The sequence below is a fragment of the Spermophilus citellus genome (genome assembly GCF_964194105.1).
Source record: "Spermophilus citellus genome assembly, chromosome: 10".
In the NCBI taxonomy this organism is placed as follows: domain Eukaryota; kingdom Metazoa; phylum Chordata; class Mammalia; order Rodentia; family Sciuridae; genus Spermophilus; species Spermophilus citellus.
In genome coordinates, this window is record NC_138197.1 from 3,003,900 (window position 1) to 3,025,530 (window position 21,631).

The 21,631-nt window shown below is 35.6% G+C and overlaps 1 protein-coding gene across 1 annotated transcript; it reads left to right on the top strand.

The window, feature by feature from the left end:
• Window positions 1-3,268: 3,268 nt before the first annotated feature.
• LOC308659063 (putative coiled-coil domain-containing protein 196) lies at window positions 3,269-15,868 on the top strand (the record flags this gene model as incomplete). The annotated part of the gene is given in 9 exon segments (XM_081312061.1): window positions 3,269-3,313; window positions 3,419-3,570; window positions 4,999-5,095; window positions 5,816-5,866; window positions 8,452-8,499; window positions 9,033-9,092; window positions 9,479-9,620; window positions 15,386-15,444; window positions 15,749-15,868. Coding segments are annotated over 9 exon segments (774 nt in total).
• Window positions 15,869-21,631: the final 5,763 nt, after the last annotated feature.

Consider the following 21,631-nt stretch of genomic DNA (forward strand, 5'->3'; position numbering starts at 1 on the left):
CATAACAAATACCAAAGGGAGATGTGAGTGATTTTTAAGAGCTAACAAGTTATTGATATTATGATTTTGCCAGTGCTTCTTTTTATTTTAGTAAATGGAATTCTTATAATCCCCTCAAGGGTTGAACTGGTTGTGGGTCAGAAACCTCAGGTTTCCTCCATGAGGTATTCTGTAATTTTGTTACTACATTAAACCTGAGGGAAGTGGATAAAAAAGTCTTAGAGCCTTTCTTCCTCCCTCTACCCCTCTTCACTTTAATATGAAAATAATTGCCTCTACTCTTGGAGACCTGGCTTAATTAGACTAATCTAATTTTCTGCTGGCAAAACTAATGCTAAAATGGTATTGCTCTGAGTTCTCTAATTATAGAGCAATCACACTTTTTTTAACAGATACTAAAACCAAATGCTATAATGTTGGATGAGGTCACAGTGAATAACTTGTTATAGGCCTATTTTGAGGTTCCACATGATTTTCAGTGAATATTATGCAGTGACAGGATACAAAGTTTGCTGCAGAAAAAAATTATGAATTGCTACTATAATTTATCCAAGTAGTGATGAAGTTCCACAGGTTATTTCATAAGAAACATGTTGACTGACCATAATCTCTGTTCTTCCTTCCTCACACTCTTCAACCATGTTCCCTTTCTGGTTTCCCTCTCTCTGAGCCATCTATCTTCTCATTTTCTTCCCTGCACAGCCTGAATGCTGTGGTCAACCTCTTAATGGATACCCTCACCAGCATTCTCAGCCTTCTGACTCCCTTGAACTTATTTGTTCTGCCAAGTCCCAGCCTAGAGTCAACCAACCATCTGTTTCCTATACTATTGCTAGTTTGCCAAAGACTGCTGGAGAAAATTATTGTAACTGCTGATTCATGGCATGATAAATCTTCAATTTTCAAACTCACCTTGACCCTTAGCACTACATGGCAGTCCTTTCACTCTTGCCTAGTTGACTTCCTTTACCACTGTTCAGGTGCTGCTCCAAGTCATCACTCTTCCAAGGTTTTCTACCATACCTCCCTAAACAATGGTTGATTTAACTTCCTTCTTCAGGAAAAATTAGTGTTCAGCTTCTTTCCCTCCCACTTCTAATGGTCTTCTACAGAATCAGCCTCCTTTCTCTCTGTCCTAGAAGAAATGTGCATCAATTGCCCTCCTCTCAATACCATTAGGGTTTTGTTTGTTTGTTTTAAAGCTCTTCTGTATACATTATCATAAGATAAATATTCTCCTTGGAAATCATATTCCAAGTTGAAGAAATGGACATTAGAATGTTAGGAAATAAACATTGCTGATTGGCTACAGAAAAGACCACATCAGAATAGTAAGTGTTCTTCCTCTTTGAGTCATTCAAAAGCAAGGACAGAAAGGGAGGTGAGTTGGGATGCTGCCTGTCCATTAAATGTTTTAAATTCTATCACAGTTGTGTCAGCCAAATGTCACCAAGTGAATTTAAAGAATTTGTGCTTTAGTGATCAATGCCATTTTTGTTCTTTGCTGTTTAGTACTACTTGCTAACATGTGCAATTTAAGATGTTATTAATAACTAGTCCATCCAGTATCTCTTTTTATTGTGAGGAGTTTACTCACCTTCATTCATTCTAGATTTTTCATAGAAAAAATTTTCCTAGGAAAACCAATGGGAATTATGGTTGGCTTGTTATGGTTTTTAAATTTAATATCATACTAAACTAGTTATCACACGAAACTTTCACATGATACATGTATGCTTTAGTAAAAGTGTTTGTAGAATTTGCCTAAAAAGAAGCTTTGATGTAGAGGATGTTTAGAGGAGATGTTTATCCTGTGTAACCCAGGGCAGATCCAGATTTTGTGGCAATCTAATCATATATAGTTCTGGGAAGTTTGTCTTTCCACAAAAGGATTCAAGATTATAATAAAAAATGAGGTTCAGAATCTTTGGAAGCAATCTTGAAAAGGAAGGGCTCTGAAGCTTAAGCTTCATTAGCTTCAGATTAATCAGTTTTTTTTTAATCTGGCCACTTAATTGGGTCATTAAACAAACCTAAGTCAAACAAAAACTTATGAACTGCAAATACCTAACATAAGCCAGGCATTTTACATATCACATTTCATGCTTACAACAAACTTATCTCATTCTTCTTTTTATAAAGTAAAAACGGAGGCTCAGAGAATTTAGTAACTTGCTCACAGGCAGCCCTGCTCATAGTGAAGCTGGGATCTAAACCAAGCTCTGACAAACAATCTAGTATTCTCCCAGTACAATATTTTGCCCTTAAGGTTTTCCAAAAGATAAAAGGTTAAAGTTACTTGGGAGAATACCCCTAGAAAATGGCTAGAAATGCTCAGTCAGTACTTGAAATTAACATGATTTAATTTATATTGGAGACATTCCCTGAAAAATACTGCCCTAAAACTGTTTTTAAAGGGTGTGAAGACACAAATATTTAACTCTTGGATTATTATCTTCCCCTCACTAAATGACAGGATGAAGACAGAAGATCTTAGGGTCCAGAAGACAATGTGGTTCTAATAAAAAGAGGAAAATAGAGGCAGAATCAAAATCTAGAGGTGAGACTAGAATTATAGTTTTCTAAGAAAGAGTCTGGCTATAGAAGGATCTAGTGACAGTGTGGATCTTTCACAAATTATATCCTCTTGCTACATGTCCAATATTTTTTAACCTTGACGTTATGTCAGATTTTAAAGATTGGAAAATAATGACAATGGCTCATCTATAACTTTTATATTCATACCCTTCATTTGCCAATTTGACCTCTATTATTTTTAAACAGAAATGGCTCCTCCTTTTGTTAAACCCCCTGGAAGTAGGGACTGTGCCATTTCATCTTTTCCATTCTCAAAGAATCCAGCACTTGGTATAGATAGGAATTTCACAGAGGTTTATTGCCTTGATGTTGATGAGTTATTTTTGATAGGTCATCATTTTCTAACATAATAGAAATTCCATAATGTAGATAGACTTTGATCCTACCCTACTTCAGAATAAAATTTTTGGTGTTTGTCTGAAGCTAAGATAAAAATTGATCTGATGTAGTTAAGTTTTTTGGTCAACAGCTACCATTGGTGCTACTTAAAAGACCTCTTGATTTTGTGGTCTTAGGGCTATTGTGACCTCAAACTGTAACTAAAATCAGTCCAATGCAACAGGAGTTTCAAGAACAGCAGCCCCCAAAAGATGTCTTAACTGGATGGGAAAAGAAGGCACGTATTTTCAAGAAGGCCTCTTTATTAATAAAGTAGAAGTTTCCCTTCAAGATGACAAGTGGTGCAAATTCCTCAGGTTCTTACTTGTCCTCAAAATGGTGAGTGTTTGGAAAAAGCCAAATGACAACTACCCAGGAGGGAAAGGAGAGTCTGATTAACCCAGGCTAAAGACAAATATTATTTGATGTCTCTTCCCACAGAAGTTCTAAAATAGATGACAGCTACTTGAAGGAATTGAATGAGGACTTAAAGCTGAGGAAGCAGGAACTTTTAGATATGTTAAAACCTCTAGAAAATAAGAACAACCTCTTATTGCAGAAGTTAATGTCTAACTTGGAGGAAAAACAAAAAAGGTAAGGGCTCCCTACTCAGGTCGGAGAATTTAATCTCCATAATATTAGCAATAAGTATTTACATTGCTTTGTTTTTGTTTTCAAATTTGGACAAACAGGTCTAGTAAAATGTAAAGAATATGTAAACACAAAGGGGTGAAGATGAATCCTTAATTTTTTGGTAAAATTAAATAAAAAAGTAAACCAACTCTCATCTCATGAGGCTACAGCTGTTACTCTTCCTCTATAAAATGCCTACTCAAGGAACAGGTAACAGATTTCAACAGCTTCAGTCTATCATGTTTAGACTCATAGCTTCCTTGTTCATGTTTATAAAATCATTTTAAGAAAAAATATTCTGCTTTTTCTATTCAAGCAGGGGAGTAGTGATCTTTTCTGAGCCTGAGAGCCATTTGGATTAGGATTCTGCCTCTGTAAACATATGAGGAAGCCATAATTTTTTGCTACAACATTCACTGTTCCTAGGACCCACAAACTCTGTTTCCTTTCTGAGCCTCAGAAAATATCATGCCAATTGATCTATCTTCATATACCCTCATCATAAGCCTCTTGAGGAACCTGGACTTTTGGAAAACAAATTACAGATAAAAGGGCTGGGGTTGTGGCTCTGTGGTAGAGTGCTCACCTAACATGTGTCAGGCACTGGGTTCGATCCTTAGCACCACAAAATAATATAAAAAAAATAAGCAAAATAAAAGTATTGTGTCCATCTACAACTAAAAAAAATAGACAAAAAAAATTGTGGTCAAGCACCAGCTGCTTATACCAGCTACTTACAACACCAGACTTCTCTCAGGGCAACAGAAACAAAGGCTTAGACCTGAGGAGGAAGAAGGGCAAGGAAGAGAAATATAATCAATGCCTTCAAAAAATATCTTCTCTCACAGTGTGGAGACTTGATATTGATTCAGATTTTGCTAGGAATTTCTTAATGGTTTGCATTCTTTGGGGGTTCACCAAGGATATATGGATTCCCAACAAAGTCAAATGTCTTTATTTGGAAACTCAAGGAGTAGGAGGAGGTAGACAGAGAAGGGATAAGGAATAACTCTGGAATTTTATCCTGAAGACATCAGGTTTTTAAACCTCATCCTTTACAGGGGCAAAACTGCTTCTTCCTCCCCCCCATATGCACCAAAACATTTTTCTGAGGTGACAGAGAATAATCTTGCTGGCTATTGAAGACCAAAGTTTTGAGCACTGAAGAGCATAGAACTCATTACTGAGCACACAGCTATGGCAAATGTAAATTAGGGATAGAATAGTCTCAGTTACAGAGACTTTCCATGTCCCAAAGGACTTCTGAAACCCATAAGATTCTAGCCCCCTTATTACTTCTGTGGTAGAGTACTTTCTGGCTGGTTGTAGAATACTAATATTATCTTTTAGGAAGGTTTGCATGTTTAATGATGTCTATTTTCCTTCTAGTTTGCAGATCATGAGGCAGATCATGGCAGGGAAAGGATGTGATGAATCCTCCGTCATGGACCTCATTAAAGAAGCAGAGGAGATGAAACAGAACCTGGTAAGAGGCTGGTGGGTACTCTGGGGAACAGCTTTCTAAACAGGGCTCAGTTCCACTGCTGTTGTCAGATGTGGAAGTAAACACACAGTGCTCATCTCCAGCATCTGATGCTTCAATACTCTGTTCTCTTTGATCTAGAAAGTCCAAGGTGATTCAAAGAGAGTCAGATGGAGTATTGGGAAGGACAAAGACTAGCTAGCAAAATTCTATTTCTTTGACTTTTCAATAGCTTTTCACATATGCATTAATGGATATAAGCGCATTAACCATTCATATATCTAAAGAACAGAATATACGTATTAAAGTAAAAGAAAAGAAATAATTTGCTCTGAGAGTCTTAGAAAAAAATCTTTTAAAATTAAATCAACAATGTAAAAGGATCTTAAATATTAGAAATTAGTGGTCTAAGCCCCAGAGAAATTGTCTTATGATGAGAACATCTTAAGTATTAGGAACTTATTTCTATTAATACCAGCTCATAATACCATAATTAAAGTTATTACTTGAAATAATAACATTTTTTAACCATTGTCATCACCACCATCATCAAACTTATCTCTCATGTTTCTGGATTTGGGGCTAGGTTCATTTACTGCCTTCTCTGTGGTTTACTATGTCCCTGATCCCTTTTCCACCATTAGCTTAGTAATTTCTTCAAACCTCATTTTAATGACTAGACAAACACATGTCTCTGTTTGTTTGGTTCCCCCCCTCCAACAGGAAAGGAAAAACAAGATGCTTCGGAAGGAAATGGAGTTGCTATGGAACAAGGTGTGCCTCTAAGGATCTCTTGAAAGTATTGTCCTACAGTTCATAATGCAAAGAATCCCCAATTCCTCTGGCCCCATTCTCATTTTTGTATGCTCTGCTTCCACCCTTGCATTATTTCAAACCCCCCCCCTTTTTTGGTATAGCAGCCAAATCGATCTTTTCAAAACAGTCAAAGCATGTCACTCTTCTTATGAAAATCCTTTATAGCCTTCTTATTGTGGCATAATCTAGCTCGTGTCTACCTCTCTGGTCTCCTTTCATAGAAGTCTTCCCCATACTTTCTATGCAGTCACCCTACAGGTGACTTGTGATTTCTCCTTGTGACAGTCGTTTCCTATCTCTGACCTTTGTTCATGCTTTACCCCCTGTCTGTAATGCTATTATGGCTGGCTTATCCTCATTCTTCAGATCTCAGCTTAAATATTACCTCTTTAGAAAAGCCCTCCATGTTTATTCCATCTAAAGAAGAGCACCCTCCTGTTCATGTCTTCAGTAGCACTTTTCATAATGTTAACTTATTACTTTTTATTGTATTATTATTATTATTATTATTATTATTATTATTATTATTCCTTTCTTGTCCCTTTACCCCATTCTGGGATAAAACTTCCTTCAGTATCTTGATTGTTTTTTTCAAATCCCTAACACATATCACAATGCTTGGAACAATAATAGAGAATCAATAAATATAAGTTGAATTAATGAACAAAGGAATACCTAATTCTAATGCCCATATGATTTTGCAATAATCATGCATTATTTAAGATAATAATATTTGGACCTTTTCCTGGAAAACCAGGAGGGGAAATACATTTGTGAACTATCCCTTGGAACCAGAGTGTTATTTCACAGATTAGCACTGCAATTGGAAGAGTGGATAGTCTTGTGACTTAAACAGGTGTGTGGTGTGAGCTGACTGCTTTTTTTCATCTCACCTTTCCACAAATAATCAGGATAACTCTAAGCCCTGAATCTTGAAGTAAGATCTGCTCCTACTTCTCAGCAGCAGTTACAAATCACTTCTATAAATTATGAGAAGTTCTAGTTTCTAAGTTCTTGAGTCTTTGTGATAGATAATGTGCCAGCACAATTATTCTATGGAAATCCAGCTTCTCCAGAGCTACCAAATACTTTTTATAGCGTATGTCTATACACCCTAGTTTGTGATCAACTTTATCTATAGATTGGGAGAAATGGAGACAAGCAGCATGTCTAGTGGCTAAGAACACAGGCTTGAACATAAATATGTTTCAAATAGCAGCTTTGAACTTTCCTAGCTATGTGACCCTAAATAAATTATTTAACCTCTCCAAGTCTCAATTTTCTCATCATGAAAATGAAAATAAAATCAGTACCCAAAGAGTTGTGTGGATTAAGTAAGAATGATTGTAATGTACTCGTGACAGTAATGTAGTAAGTAGGTTCTAGTAGCTGTTGGCACATAATAAGGGTTGAATTTAGTATCTTTTTAATTATAAGGTATACTCGGGCTGGGTGTGGTGGCACATGCCTGTGATTCCAGCAACTCCGGAGGCTGAGGCAGGAGGACTGCAAGTTCTAGGCCAGCCTTAGCAATTTAGTAAGACCCTGTCTCAAAATAAAAAATAAAAAGAGCTGGAGATGTGGCTCAGTGGCAAAGTGCTCCTGGGTTCAATCCCCAGTACCCAAAATGTGTGTGTGTATGTGTGTGTGTGTGTGTGTATGTGTGTAATTTATGATATAAATGATATTATATAAAATATATTATATGAAATATATAAATTTATTTTACATATATACATATATGATACATACACACATATGTAAAAATTTATATATACATATATAATATACATGTATAAATATATATGTATACATATACATATATACACATATTTATAAAATTTTATTCATTCGTATATATCACTCAGGGACCAAAGGGAAAGACTCATTACCTTATGAATCACCTTTGGTAGGTAGTGCAGTTTCCAAGTTGGGCCCTGAGAAGTTGCAGACTGGCAGGAACCAAAAGCCTTGATTCATATTGGATTTCCACTTCCCTCTTTAATTCCTACTAATTTGAAGCTCTGCCACAATGTCTCTCCACAGACATTAGAGACAGAAGAACTCCGTGATCAACAAAAGACACCACAGATAAAAACCAGGACAGACTTACATGATGGAAAGGCAAGTGGATGGCATGTACTTAGAATTATAAGATTGTTGGTGCCACATAGCTGGAAATAACCTGTTACTAATCAGGTCTGGTTTGGGTAGGCAGATAGGTAGGATCTGGGCTTTTAGGATATAGTAGATCTTATGGACTACAAGATATTGCACTTTTTCCTGGGACCTCCTATTTCTTTAGTTCTCTTCTTTCATCCCAGGCTCCCAAATTCCCCTCATTACCTAGGAAGATCAAGAGTGAAATGGAGGGGCTGGGGATGTGGCTCAAGCGGTAACGCGCTCGCCTGCCATGCAGGGGGCGCTGGGTTCAATCCTCAGCACCATATAAAAATAAAACAAAGATGTTGTGTCCACTGAAAACTGAAAAATAAATATTTAAAAATTCTCTCTCTCTCTTCTTCTCTCTCTCTTAAAAAAAGAGTGAACTGGAGACATCATTTGCAGAGAAAGTAAAGGAGATAAGGAAGGTAGTACAATCATTGTGAATGGTAGTAGTTTTTGGAGCTGATAAATTAGGTATCTTTAATGTAGCAATTATCTGCCTAAGCTATGGTGTACTCCTGAACCAATGCAAATTTTTATAAGCAATCCACTTCTTGTGGATATTATATTTGAGTTGGAGTGACATGACAAATTTCTGGGAAATCATGTTATCCAGGACAAAGTGAGAAAAGCTATACCAACAATGACAACTCTAGAATAGCTATTTGATGTCTGAACACTTATTAGTTTGTCTTAGAGAATGCATTTAGAGTATTATATTTGTATATCATCATCCTGTAACTGACTCACTCACAAAAAATGGCCTATTCATTTATCTTTTAGATTTTAGAGAGTGGATTATACAGGGAAGGCCAAGTAAGAGGACTATGCAGTTGAAACCAAATGAACAGTGAATCTATGACACCATAATTTTGCTATAAGGTTGTTACAGCATATTGAGAAAACTGATTTTTGATCTCAATTTACTTTGTCACCCAGAGGCTCTTTCTTCCACCAGGAAAAGCAACAGAGGAAAATGGAATGGGTCAAGTATCAGGAACAAGCCAACACTCTTCAGGTACCAAGGTCTTCAATGTCTGGACATGGGATGCAATTTCATTTATACAATATAAGGGCTTTTATAGCTTTATATTATTAAAGACCCATTCCTTCATCCTGGGTTACCAATTGTCCTGCTAAAGGAATGTATCCTGGAGAGATGGCTGAAGTAACCTATCTCTGTCTTCACCTTGAATAACTTGTAATAAATAGTATTTCATTGTAAATTCTTGATTTTGTTCTATTTAAAATGGGGGGTGAGGAGGACAAGTACTATCTGCTCAACATTAAAAGACTGAGCATGAGGATATTATTTTTAATTTCTGGGTGAAGAATATTCAGATAACCGTAGATTTAGAGAAATCAATATTGTATGAGTAGTTTTGAAAAAATGTCCTCTTTCAGAATGACTTCCATGGTAAAGTGATTGAGCTGAGAATTGAAGCCTTGAAGAACTACCAGAAGGCCAATGAATTGAAATTATCACTGTACTTACAACAGAATTTTGCACCAAAGCAAACATTTTTAAATCTTCCAGGGTTCCAAGGTAGGTAAAGTATCATATAGTTACACAGTTGGAGGATTTTTGTTGTTGTTGTTGTTGACATCGAGATCCCATTACTTATAAAATGAAAAACATTGTTTACATGGTAAGTTAAATATTAGTGGTATAATAATAAATTATTTCAATATCATCATTATTAGTATTATTCAGAAGCTCTTGTACCAAGGTAAATATTCTCTCTGGAGGAAACTATTTTCTTTGTACAGATTAAGTAATATGTCATGTTCTTAATATATGCTGATAACATAGCATGCAATAAAATATTAGTTTTCTATCTTTTCCCTTTACCTAGAAATCAGAATGGTTTGATTTCATGAATGTAAAGGAAATAGACTCTCTTATTTAAGAGCAGAAGGCCAAGGAGATAGACATCTGACAACTGTTGTTGAATTTCACTTATCCAGAAGTTCCTCTGGGAGTTTCAGTGATTTTTCTCTAAGGAATTTATGGCATTGTTACAGGAAATCATGTAGTTTTCCATAAAAAATAGAATAAAAGAATGATGCTGAGGTCCAGGGAAAGAATTCACACATTTTCAAGTATATATGAACTTAAAACTGCAGTTTTAAAAAGGACACACAATGGGAAATCATAACCAAGGAATGACAATTTTCTATCAGTGTAAGTATGTAGGTCTCTAATTTCTTCTCAGTTTTATTCCATAAAAGGTTCAAAAGGCTTATAAAAGTCATACACAGCACATATAATAAATTAGATTAGATGAATAAATCAAAGGCAAGAGAAAATTAGTAGAAACTAGGTAAATAAATGAAAATCATGATGGAAGTACTATGTAGTTGGTAGTGGTAGGCTATAAATTTGATTCCAAATTCCCTAGCAAAACAAAACAAAAAATGAACTTGTAGCTTCCACAAAATAACAGCAAACCAATTGCTCAGAAGAAGCATAGCTTTTCCTGATACTCAGACCTGTGAGAAATTTCATCATTGTAATGAAGACAGGACCCTATATATCTAATAATATCAATATCCTCAATGATATTTTTAAATTATTTAAAAAATCTAAAATTCCTAGGTTGTTTATCATCTGTTCCTCAGCATAATATAATAAAAAATTATTAATCTGAAATTTTTAAAAAGGATAGATCAACTTAAGATGATTTGGTACAGGCACATAGCATTCTATCTTGATCCATTGGTTAAAATTTAGAAAATCTAGAAAACTGAATAGATGGACTACCTATACTCCAGGTAATGTTCCACACATATTTTTCTTTCAACTTATGTCTTGAGAAGAACTTGACAGCTGAAAGCTGGAAAGAAAGAACCTGGAATGCAACCAGAAGCAATATATAGTTATTAAGATACAAAAACAACAACAAAAAAAGACAGAGGAGAGTTATGAGGAAGACAGACAGCCCCCTGTTTACCTCATTGAAAATTAGCCAAAGGTCATCTCAAGTGATTCACAGAGCCAAGGATTCAAATGTCTTTCCAGATTCAAGTCAAGCCCAGATTAGTTAAGTAGTGAAGAATTCCATTCAACTTAATTGTCTCAGTGGGGTTTTATTTCCCCCTTGCCCACAGAACATATAATCAATTTGAACTAGAATTGCCTACAGATCAACATATTTCCTCTTTCTTCTCCTATACTCCTGGAAAATTAAGAGATAGGGTACTATACTGCTAGGTTACTACAAACTAATGCAGCCCCAGCCTGAATGACCCACTGGTCTTGTGTTTTACTGATTCTATATTCACCGAGCACTGATTACATTCCTGTTTTATTTTCTAATACACATAAAATCTTTGGGTTTATTAGAGCCCTAGTGGATCTGAAATCTAACAGAGTTCTCGATTTTAGTTATGTTGATTTATAATTATAGCCTCTAGTGTTTGTTTATTAAAAAGAAATATTAGGCTGAGCATGATGGCGCAAGCCTCCTTGGGAGGCTGAGGCAGGAGGATCATAAGTTCAAAGCTGGCCCCAGCAACTTAGCAAGACCCTGTCTCAAAATTTTGAAAAAAGGGGAAGGTGTGTGCTGGGGATGTGACTCAGTGGCTAAGTGCCCCTGTATTCATCCCTGATTAAAAAATATATATTTTTTTCATCATGGAAGAATTGTTAAAGTAACCTTATTAAGACTTTATTATAAACAGTGCTATAATAGGGAAGTAGTTAGTGATGGTGTTTTCCACAATTTTTGCTATTTACACTGATTTATCTTTTTCATAAATGCATTCCTTGAAACCTAAATGTATATTACTATTTTAAATGAAAAACTAATATAGTTTTCCATAATAGAAGGTACACTTAAGGAAAAAAAAATTGGGGGAGTGGGTGGGTCCTGGGAGTGGATTTAATCTGGGCAATTTATCACAAAGCTACATCCCTAGCACTTTTTATTTTTTGTTATGGGACAAGGTCTCACTAAGTTACTTAGGACCTTGCTAAGTTGCTGACACTGGCCTTAAAGTAGTGATCCTTCTGCCTCAGTCTCCTGCTAGGATTATAGGTGGGCACCACTGCAGCCAGCCCAAAATTTTAATGTTCTAGCAAGATGTTCAAAGCTGAGATATACTTTATCCTTATTAGAAAGTAAAATTAGCATGACATAGAGAATTTTAAAGTAAACCAGCACCAACTTGGAACTTTCTTCTTCATGCCATCAAGTTAAACGCAATGTAAAGGGAACAATTTTCTTACTGTGATTTTTAGTATTTAATGCCATGTTCCAACACCTCCTAAATTTATCCAAATTGCTACCTCAAATCATCTCACCATCAGATTTTGAGAAGTTGTAATTTAATGGAAAAAGCACTGATTTAGAGTCACATACATGAGTTGTAGGCCTTACTCAAATCTGCTAGCTACAAGAGCTGGGAAAGTCATTTAGCTTTCTTTTTTTTTTCTTTTTTCCTTTCCTAAAACAACCATGGCATTTTATAGACCAGGTTGAAAAATCCTCACTTTTGTGTAACCCTTACGAATTACTCTATGGAATAGGAATTCTAGAATAAAAACAAACTTAGAGAAAAGTTTAGTTCCTGGACTAAGCATTAAAATGTGTGTTTTTCCATGCCTCTTCCATCCCTAAAACACTGATTTGAATCCAAACTTAACAACTGTTTAATGTACCATCCTTCCAATGAGGAATCATATTCCCTAAGGTTAATTTTTTCTGAGGTGAAGAAAACATGGTTACAAAATGGAACGAGGTATTTGTAATTTAAAATTATTCCCAGTAGGTGGCACCAACCACATCTAGGCTTCAAGTCACCACAAATACTGGTTATTCAGGAAACAGGAAAAGTTGTGGAATGGAAGGCCCTGGCTTTCTATTACTTTTAGGACAAAATGTGTCATATATATATATATATATATATATATATATATATATATATATATATTCCTTTTTTCATTATATATAATGAAAAAAAGGAAAACAAACTATTGATGTTTTGTGTCATGTTCTGTGGCACCAAGATGAATAATCGCAGCCTTGATTAAACTATATTAAACTCAGTATTCTGTTGTGCAACACTTACTTATCATTATTCTCTCTGATCTTCAGTTCTCTCCACTCAAAAAAAAATGTCTATTTACTTCTTCCACAATTCTTGTCTAATTTGTTTCTCTCCACCACAGTAAATCAGACAATTAGGATACTGAAGTAAAACACGGGATGGGCAATTGTACAAGGACTATTTAAAGTTTAAGTACTTGATAGTGCTCTTGGATGATGCCCCATTCCCTATGCTTTCAAATGAGCTGAATTTCATAAACCTGTATTAGAGATAGGTTGGAGTGCAATTTTGGTCATACCTCCCAGACAAATCAGGGTACAGGCCCTTCTGTTCTAGGCATTTCTGAATAGAAAAAGGTTTTATACCACTGCTCTTGGCCAATAGTCCCTCCTCCCACTGTTTGATGAGTTGGTTGGCTGAGTTTTAGTGGAGTGATCTATTTGTTTGGCAAATATTACTGACTTATGTACACTTCAAGCAATCTGTACTAAGGAATTTCCTTGAGGCCTGGGATGTAGCATTACCATTGGCGATCTTATTGTTAGTATGCTATTATCATCTAGTTTTCTAAAAGAGAAAAATATTTTTCTGTTACTCATATCTAGGGTGAAGGCTTTCCTTTTGACTTTTCAAGAGACATCTCACTTTTGAAGGAATTTGCTTCCCCAGCCAATAAAAATTATAATTTGACACAGGGTGCATGACAGACCCTTCCTGGCCTTTGTGGTATCAAGAAAGTAGTTTGTATTTTTTGGAAGTCACCTCTAAAGTGCATATACTAAGCAATCTCTAAATTCAGCTAAATTTCTCATCACACTGCTGGTGTTTAAGGAGGAGATTTATCTTCAATAATAATATAACTTGTGATAATATATTTGATTTTGACAGTCTGGCTTTTCTCTCACCTGCCCCCAACTCTTAGCATTTTCTTTGGATCTTTGAGACAGAAGGTTCTCCTTCAAGAAGAACCTGAAGGTTGGATGTGGATATTCTCCTACACTTATAATTCAGATGAAAGCCTGTTGAGATGGGAAATGAATACCCTTGAGCCCTTATTTACTCTATAACCTTCTGTTCCAAAAGCAAGTCATTCCTCCTGCCTTTAACCTTTGGTTTGCTTTAGTGTTACTCTACCTGATGGCTGAAACACACTTCAACAGGTACTGCTGAAGGGAAAATAGTAGTGTTGAGCTAAATTGCTGAAAGGCTGGGATGGAAAACCATCACTAGCTCAAATCTCGATCCTTGATAAATAGTATTGCTCTCAAGTATAGTTTTTTAAAGCTTTGAGGCTACCTTAACCTTTTGAATGTCAGAGTTAGGTTTATAATATTAGTAGGTTATGCAACTAATTTCCAAGCTAAGGTCATTATTTTGCTTCCTACAAAACCTCACAGAAGTCCAAGGGGAGAATAAAAATCCTTTTTCCCCCTAAATATAAATTTTGAAAATTAAAACCATTAAACTGTACCTTTATTAATGTATGGTTATCATAATAGATGAGAATAGATTCACCTTATTTGCATCACACCCTCAGGGGAACAGCAGGATGTCTAGGACAGAGTGACCATCATACTTGTTAAATGAAAAAGAGGATACCCAGTTAAATTTGAATTTCAGATAAACAATAATTTGTAGTATCAGTATGTCCCAAATATTGGATGGGGCATTTTTATACTAAACATTTTTGGTGTTTATTGAAATACAAATTAAACTGGATGTCTTATATTTTAGTCTGGCAACTCTAATCCAGGGCAGGTTCACCATGGTGCCTATATACAGCCCCCTATAATTCTCCTCTTTCCCCCTTTTATTGCTTCCCTTCCCCTCAACCTATGCCTGTCATTCTCCTTGCCTCCTCTTTCTCTTCCCCCACCCTACTTTTATCTTTTGTTCATTCTCTACTATTCACAGTTGACCATTTTTGTGGAATCTCTGCCTGGGTTATCCAAGTACATGTACATATGTAAATGTTTTATCTTTCCACTTCATGTAAATATTGTATTAGAGTACATTTTGCAGACTTACAAAGATGCTTAACTTGCAAGTCATTCTCAAATGATCCCTCTGTCTGTTGCTGCCCACTGTGGGCAGAAAACAAGAGGTCCACTGCTCCAAAGTTAAAATATTGTTTGGTGAAATTATTTTATGAAATAATAATTATAAAATTCATAACAATACTAATATCTATTAGTCCTATAGTAATAAAATTATATGATATTGTGATGAATGTTAATAACCTTACAACTCAAAATCTAGGTTCTAAGGGCACTACAACTATGGGAAGAGCAACTACTGGCAGAAATGAACTCAATGTGGTGAGAATTATTTTCTTTTTAAAATTCCCTATTTAAGACACTGGAGTGATAGAAGGGGTAAATATTTGTAATGCATTTGTTTATTTGTTTGTTGGTTTATTTTTGTAGTGTTGGGAACTGAACCCAGGACCTCATGCATGCTAGACAAGTGCTCTCTACTACTGAGCAACATTCCCAGCCTTTTAAATGCATTTGTTAACATACATTCTAATTTATTATTTTTTTAAGGAGATTCACAAAATGAGTACCAGGGCCCTCGATGTTTTAGCTGTCTTTCTCTCTCTTATTTTTTCTCCTATTTTAGAGAATTCTGGGATCAAAGACCTACAATGCACAACAAGGAGCCAAAGGAAATCAGTCTGATGATGCAGGAGGGAGGCTCTTATTTCTGAGGTCACTGCCAAAGGAAGCTCTGAAGGATTAAAAGGCTTTCACTCCATTTGCTTTGGACAGATTTAAAGACTAGGCACAACCATTTGTGTTAATTAAAATCTCTCAAACCTTTGTTTTAGTGCTGTTTTCCCTTTCTCCTCCCACCAATCTAGGTAGAATTGTTAGATGCTTAGTTTAAGCATGTCAGGAATTCAGTCATTTAGGGATTGTAAACAGCCTCTGATTATTTTCATCATTCTTGGATTTGAAATTTCTAGGTTTAAACCACATTGTATGTAGTTCAAATTCATAAAAAGGAGTTGTCTATTTCTGAGGTATTTACTTCTGGGTAGATCCACTAATGGCAAGTGAGTAATAGGTACAAAATAAAGAAACTTACATTCCTTAGACTGATTTTACTCTTTCACCAATCACATCCAATTGCCTTGTTGATTCTGCCTGCTTGCTATGTGCTAAGTATCTTCCACCTTCCAAGTACCATTGTTTCAGTTCAGGCCCTCTTTCCTTCCTGGATTACCATATCCTCTTAATTGATTTCCCTGCTTCCTATTCCTCTAGTCCATCTTTCACAGTACCTTTGAAGCTATCTTTTCTGACTAAAAGAAAAATGAGATCATGTTACCTTCCTTATTGGGTTCTTGTGGATTCCTTCACAGACCATAAATGCTCTGTCTCCTGCCTACCTCTCCAGACTTATCATTCACTGTCCCCCTTCCTTCATACATCCTATATTGAGCTATACAGAACTATTCGTTTCTTTGATATACCACAAGTTTTATTATCTTCATGCACAAAGCTTAAAGATTCTTCTCTTCTTGTTTTATTGATCATTGCCTATTTTTCTTAAGGGCTGAGTTTAGTGCCCTTCTATCCTGGTCATTCTCAATCCTAGCTGTGGATTATCATTCCCTTGAGAGCTCTGAAAAAGAGCATTTCACTGGGTACCTCCCCAGGTCATTTAAATCATTACAAAAACATCTTTTAGAAAATCTTTCCAGGAAATTGTAGGGTGAGCTATATTTGAGAATCATTGCTCCAAGCTTTCATATTTCTATTATAGCACTTACTTGCAATTATTAATTTACTACATTGCAATTATTGATTTACCCAGATATCTCTCTCACCAAATGGTGGGCTCTTTGAGGCACAGGATTATGTCTTGTTCATCTTTTCCTTTTAATCAACCAATATAGTGCCTGGGATTTAACAGGAGCTCAGTAAATGATATTGTATAAAAATATAGAAAGTTAATTGCCATGTCCCCATTATTGTATCTTTTGTTTGTTTTTGGCACTTGGGATTGAACCAGGGGCACTCTATCACTAAGCTACATTCCCAGTTCTTTTAATTTGAGAAAGGGTCTTTCTAAGTTGCCAAGGCTGACCTCAAACTTGCCATCCTCCTGTTTCAGCATCCTAAATTGCTGAGATTATAGGCATGGGCCACTGTGCCCTGCTTGATGCCCTGTCCTGTGTAAAATGCCTAAGTTACATTATAGCTCCTATGATCTTCAGCTCTTAAAGTTGTCATTAATTTCCTATCTCATTTCAATATGGAAAAGTTAATTTGTCAAAAAATGCTTCATAATAAGAGATTCATCAGAATCTCTTATACTTTTCTGGTAACAAGTAAAGGCAATTAACCAATGCAAAATATTTTTTCTACCAACATCAACTTAAATCCTTATTAAATGTGTACTTTGAAGGTAAATTCTAAAGATAAGTGTACTTAACGAGTGGAAAATATTTATATCACAGAATTTTTGGCATTAGAAGGAACTTTACATAAGAAACTTCCTTCACTTTACAAAAGAAGAAACTTGAGTTCATATACATTGAAAAGGGTGTCCAAAGCCTCATAGTTATTTGAGCCAGAATAAGTCACCACAGCCAGTTCATATTTCAGTCTAACACATTATCATCCCATTCCTAACTACAAAAATAAGTCTCTAAAGCCATGACATGATTAGTTTTATGTTTTGCTAGCCCAGTTAGCTGAATAGGTAATCCCCATTCTGTTTCAAGAAAGCTGCCTCTGCATATTTAATTCCTGAGACTTGGAAGTCCTGAGATTTTCCAAATCAATTGAATTAGGCAGAGCAAGGAGGACAAAAGACAGGAACATAAAATCTGACTGTACTACTGACTACCTTGACATAATTGTTTAACCTAAGGGTCTTAGATTCTTAATTTTACGATTGGATTAAAAGAGCACCATTTGAATGTTTTTTAAAATGTGAATTTTTACCACTACAAAGGGTTTAGATTATATATGATATCTGCCCCCAACTTTTTTTGGTTGTTAACTAAGCTAGTTTACTTGCTGTTAGAGGCTTATAATTTCTTTAAAAATGAATCCTGTTATTCTCAAAGTATTTCAAATTGTAAATTCATCATCACTCAGGCTTACCATCTTTCCTTCAAACCTTTCAATTTCTTCAAAGATGAAACTGAAATATTGTAGCCTTTTATCATTTTTTTGAACGTTGAGAAAATAGTTCTTATTTATTTTTGTTTTTTTATTTATACATGACAGCGGAATGCATTACAATTCTTATTACACATATAGAGCACACTTTTTTGTATCCCTTGTGAATATACTCAATCATTTGTTTTTAAGATTCCAAATTGAATTCAGATTTTTGCCTATTGTGATGCAAAGTTATCAGATTGGCTTGTTAGTCATTGGCTGACTAGTCAACAAGTTTATTGAGTCATGGATATGGATCTCAGCTTTACAGATACAAATTTATTGAGTACACTTGTCCAAAAGATCAGAGACTCATTCGAGCTACTCAGACTAAGAGATAAACCAAATATTAACTTAAATTACAGAGAGGACTTTAATTCCAACTTGATTAAAATATGTCTATATTATATTCTCATCTCTAAATCAACTAAGATGTACTGAGTTAGTAAGCAGAAATACTTGGGGTTGAGACATCATTATTACAGTTTATTTACACTCATTACATTTCTCTCAGGATAAAACCATTAATTATTATACCTGGGAGATACTTTATAATTTCCAGTCCAGTTGAGGAAAAACCCTGTCCTATTGGCAATATATTTATAAACCATTACTTTGGGTGATACTATTTTGGGTGGTATATTTATATTATCTTGACTTTTTACCTATTCAGAGGCTTTTTGGCTACTTGCTAACATTTTTTTTTTTGCAATGATAAAGGGATTTTGCAATGGTAAAGGGATTTTGTCACACTTTTTGAAATAAGTTCAACAACAGCTTGATATTTTCATCTTTCATCTGGAATTGCAATCATCAAAGAGGGAAAGTGACAGTGTACAACATTTTAGCCTTAAACTTGTAGATCCAGACATAAAATTCAGTTTTAGTTGTATGACTATGGCCATCACAGTGTCTCATTTTATAGGTAGAGACTTCTGCAATCTGTTGATTGTTCAGATAAATTTCTAACAGCCTGCCTGGTATTTGGAAGGAGTCTGAGTTGCTTCCAATTCAAAGTCCCCATTGCTTCATATTTTGCATTTAGTCACCAAACATTAGGAAATGGGAAGAGAACAAAGTTCCATGTTAGAAAGGGAGATTGAGCCCAATCAGTCCTATAGCAGGAGATATTCAGGCAGATAAATATAATTATTAATTGGTAAAAATGATAATTTTCATGAAAATTAAAAATCCATTTTCTCTGCTTCTTTCACAAATTCACTTATGCTGCCTAATATACAAAACTTTTATATAAGGCTCATTTAAAGCAGAAAACACAATATAAATATTCTTATACACCATTTTCTAAGTATTAGTTGATCTGGTAGAAAATAAGATTGTTTAGTTTAACAAAATTATTTTATTTCTGTAAATTTATTTTACAGAAAAAAAATACTTTTCTGGGAAGCTGGATTTTAAGTTTTGGTCACACTGAAACCAATTAATAATTTAAGCATGAATGTTCTGATTTTTAAAAAAGGTTCCCTTAAGTTCAACCCATGTTTGTTTTTAAAATTGGGACTATGTTTTCTTGACTTATATATACTGAATCCTAAAATTTGAATGTAGACAGAGAGCCCTTTTAAGAAATCAAATACCAATACCAATTGAATATCAGCAAAATGGCTGACTAGAGGTTCCTAATACCTGTACTCTCCAATATATATATGTATATGTATGTGTGTGTGTGTGTGTGTGTGTGTGTGTGTGTGTATTTTAAAGACCAAAACACTGAATCAACAACACTTGGCTGGTGTATCTCAGGGAGAGCACTGGAGTACAGCAGGAAAATAGTAGAGACCTAGTAGAGAGGCTAAAGATGACCTCACAGAAAATAGAACAAAACATCCTGTCTTTGCCATACTGTATTCTCAGTTAGGGTTAGGATAAAGGACATACTCCCCCTCAAGTGATACTAAGGTAAGAAGGAAGTCCATAGCAGCCCCCATTAACATCATGGACACCTATAGACTTTGCTGCTAGAAAATCTTGCCCCCACCATCCTCATTCTCTGAGCCCAGTTTAGAGAGAAGCTCACATATTCATATTATCCTAGAGAAAGAGCTCACATTGTGCAAGCCCCCAAATCCCCAACCCAAGCTGTAGCCATACAGTACCATCTTAACACTGAATCACTGAATACAAGTAGAGAATGTCCTACTCTAGGTACCAGTAGCCACTGGCTACTCTTCCATTACACTGTGCTTACACATGATAATGCTGAACTAATGTAGGTACTTATGTTCTGGAAACAAACTGCCTAATATACATTCCACTTTCCACATTCCAGTGACTACAGTGATCCAGAGTGACTCAGTCCTGGAGTTAATCCACAAAGTACCTTGTCCCCAAGGAACAGGCAGTTCTGCCCAGCACAGGAGGTGAGACCAGATTGGTCATACACAAAGTGGGCAGATCTACCAGCTAAATGTGTTATTCCAGGGGAGCCCCACCCCAAACTGGCAGATCAGTCTCACAAACTCCTATGGTCTAGGCCAACAACACATTTGCAAGCATAGCTGCTTTTGACTGAAACTTGTTGGGGTCTGATCTCCTGAAGTCATGGAGAGTGTACCCAGAAGAATCCAAACATGGAGTTCCTGTTTATTAGCTGAAGCTAAGGAGGCTGGAATGCTGAATGTGGCAGGACAGTAATAACTCCTTGCGGTAGGCTAATTCTTGTGGGGCAAAATGACCCTGATTAAGGAGAAATATAAGGCCCCAACCGTATTACTTGCTATGTACTTTAGGTGTATGTTTCCTGGCATTTTATGAGAACATATTCTGTTTTGTCACTGGGGAAAATATTTTCTTAGTACAAACAAGTTTGTTGTTTTCAATACGTTATGTGACAGTTAAGATTTAAACTCACATTACCCTATAAAAGAGGTGCTGTGTGACAACAAAGCAGTCTGCAGTTTTGCAAGCTCCCCTGCTCCTTCTAAAAAAAAATTGTCAATTTTAAGACTCAGGAGTCTTCATGCATAATTGTGGGACACAATGTTCAGCAGTAGTTCATTTGTGGCAAAAACTGAAAAAAAAATGTATAAAACAGCCCAGAGATTATAGTACTGTAACTATTTGACACCAACATCAATTCATCCTACCCAACCGATACCTTAAGACACATCTACAGGGCTGGGGATGTGGCTCAAGCAGTAGCACGCTTGCTTGACATGCGTGCAGCCCGGGTTCGATCCTCAGCACCACATACAAACAAAAGATGTTGTGTCTGCTGAAAACTAAAAAATAAATATTAAAAAAACCTCTCTCTCTCTCTCTTTAAAAAAAAAAGACACATCTACAGATAAAAGCCTTTCTTTAT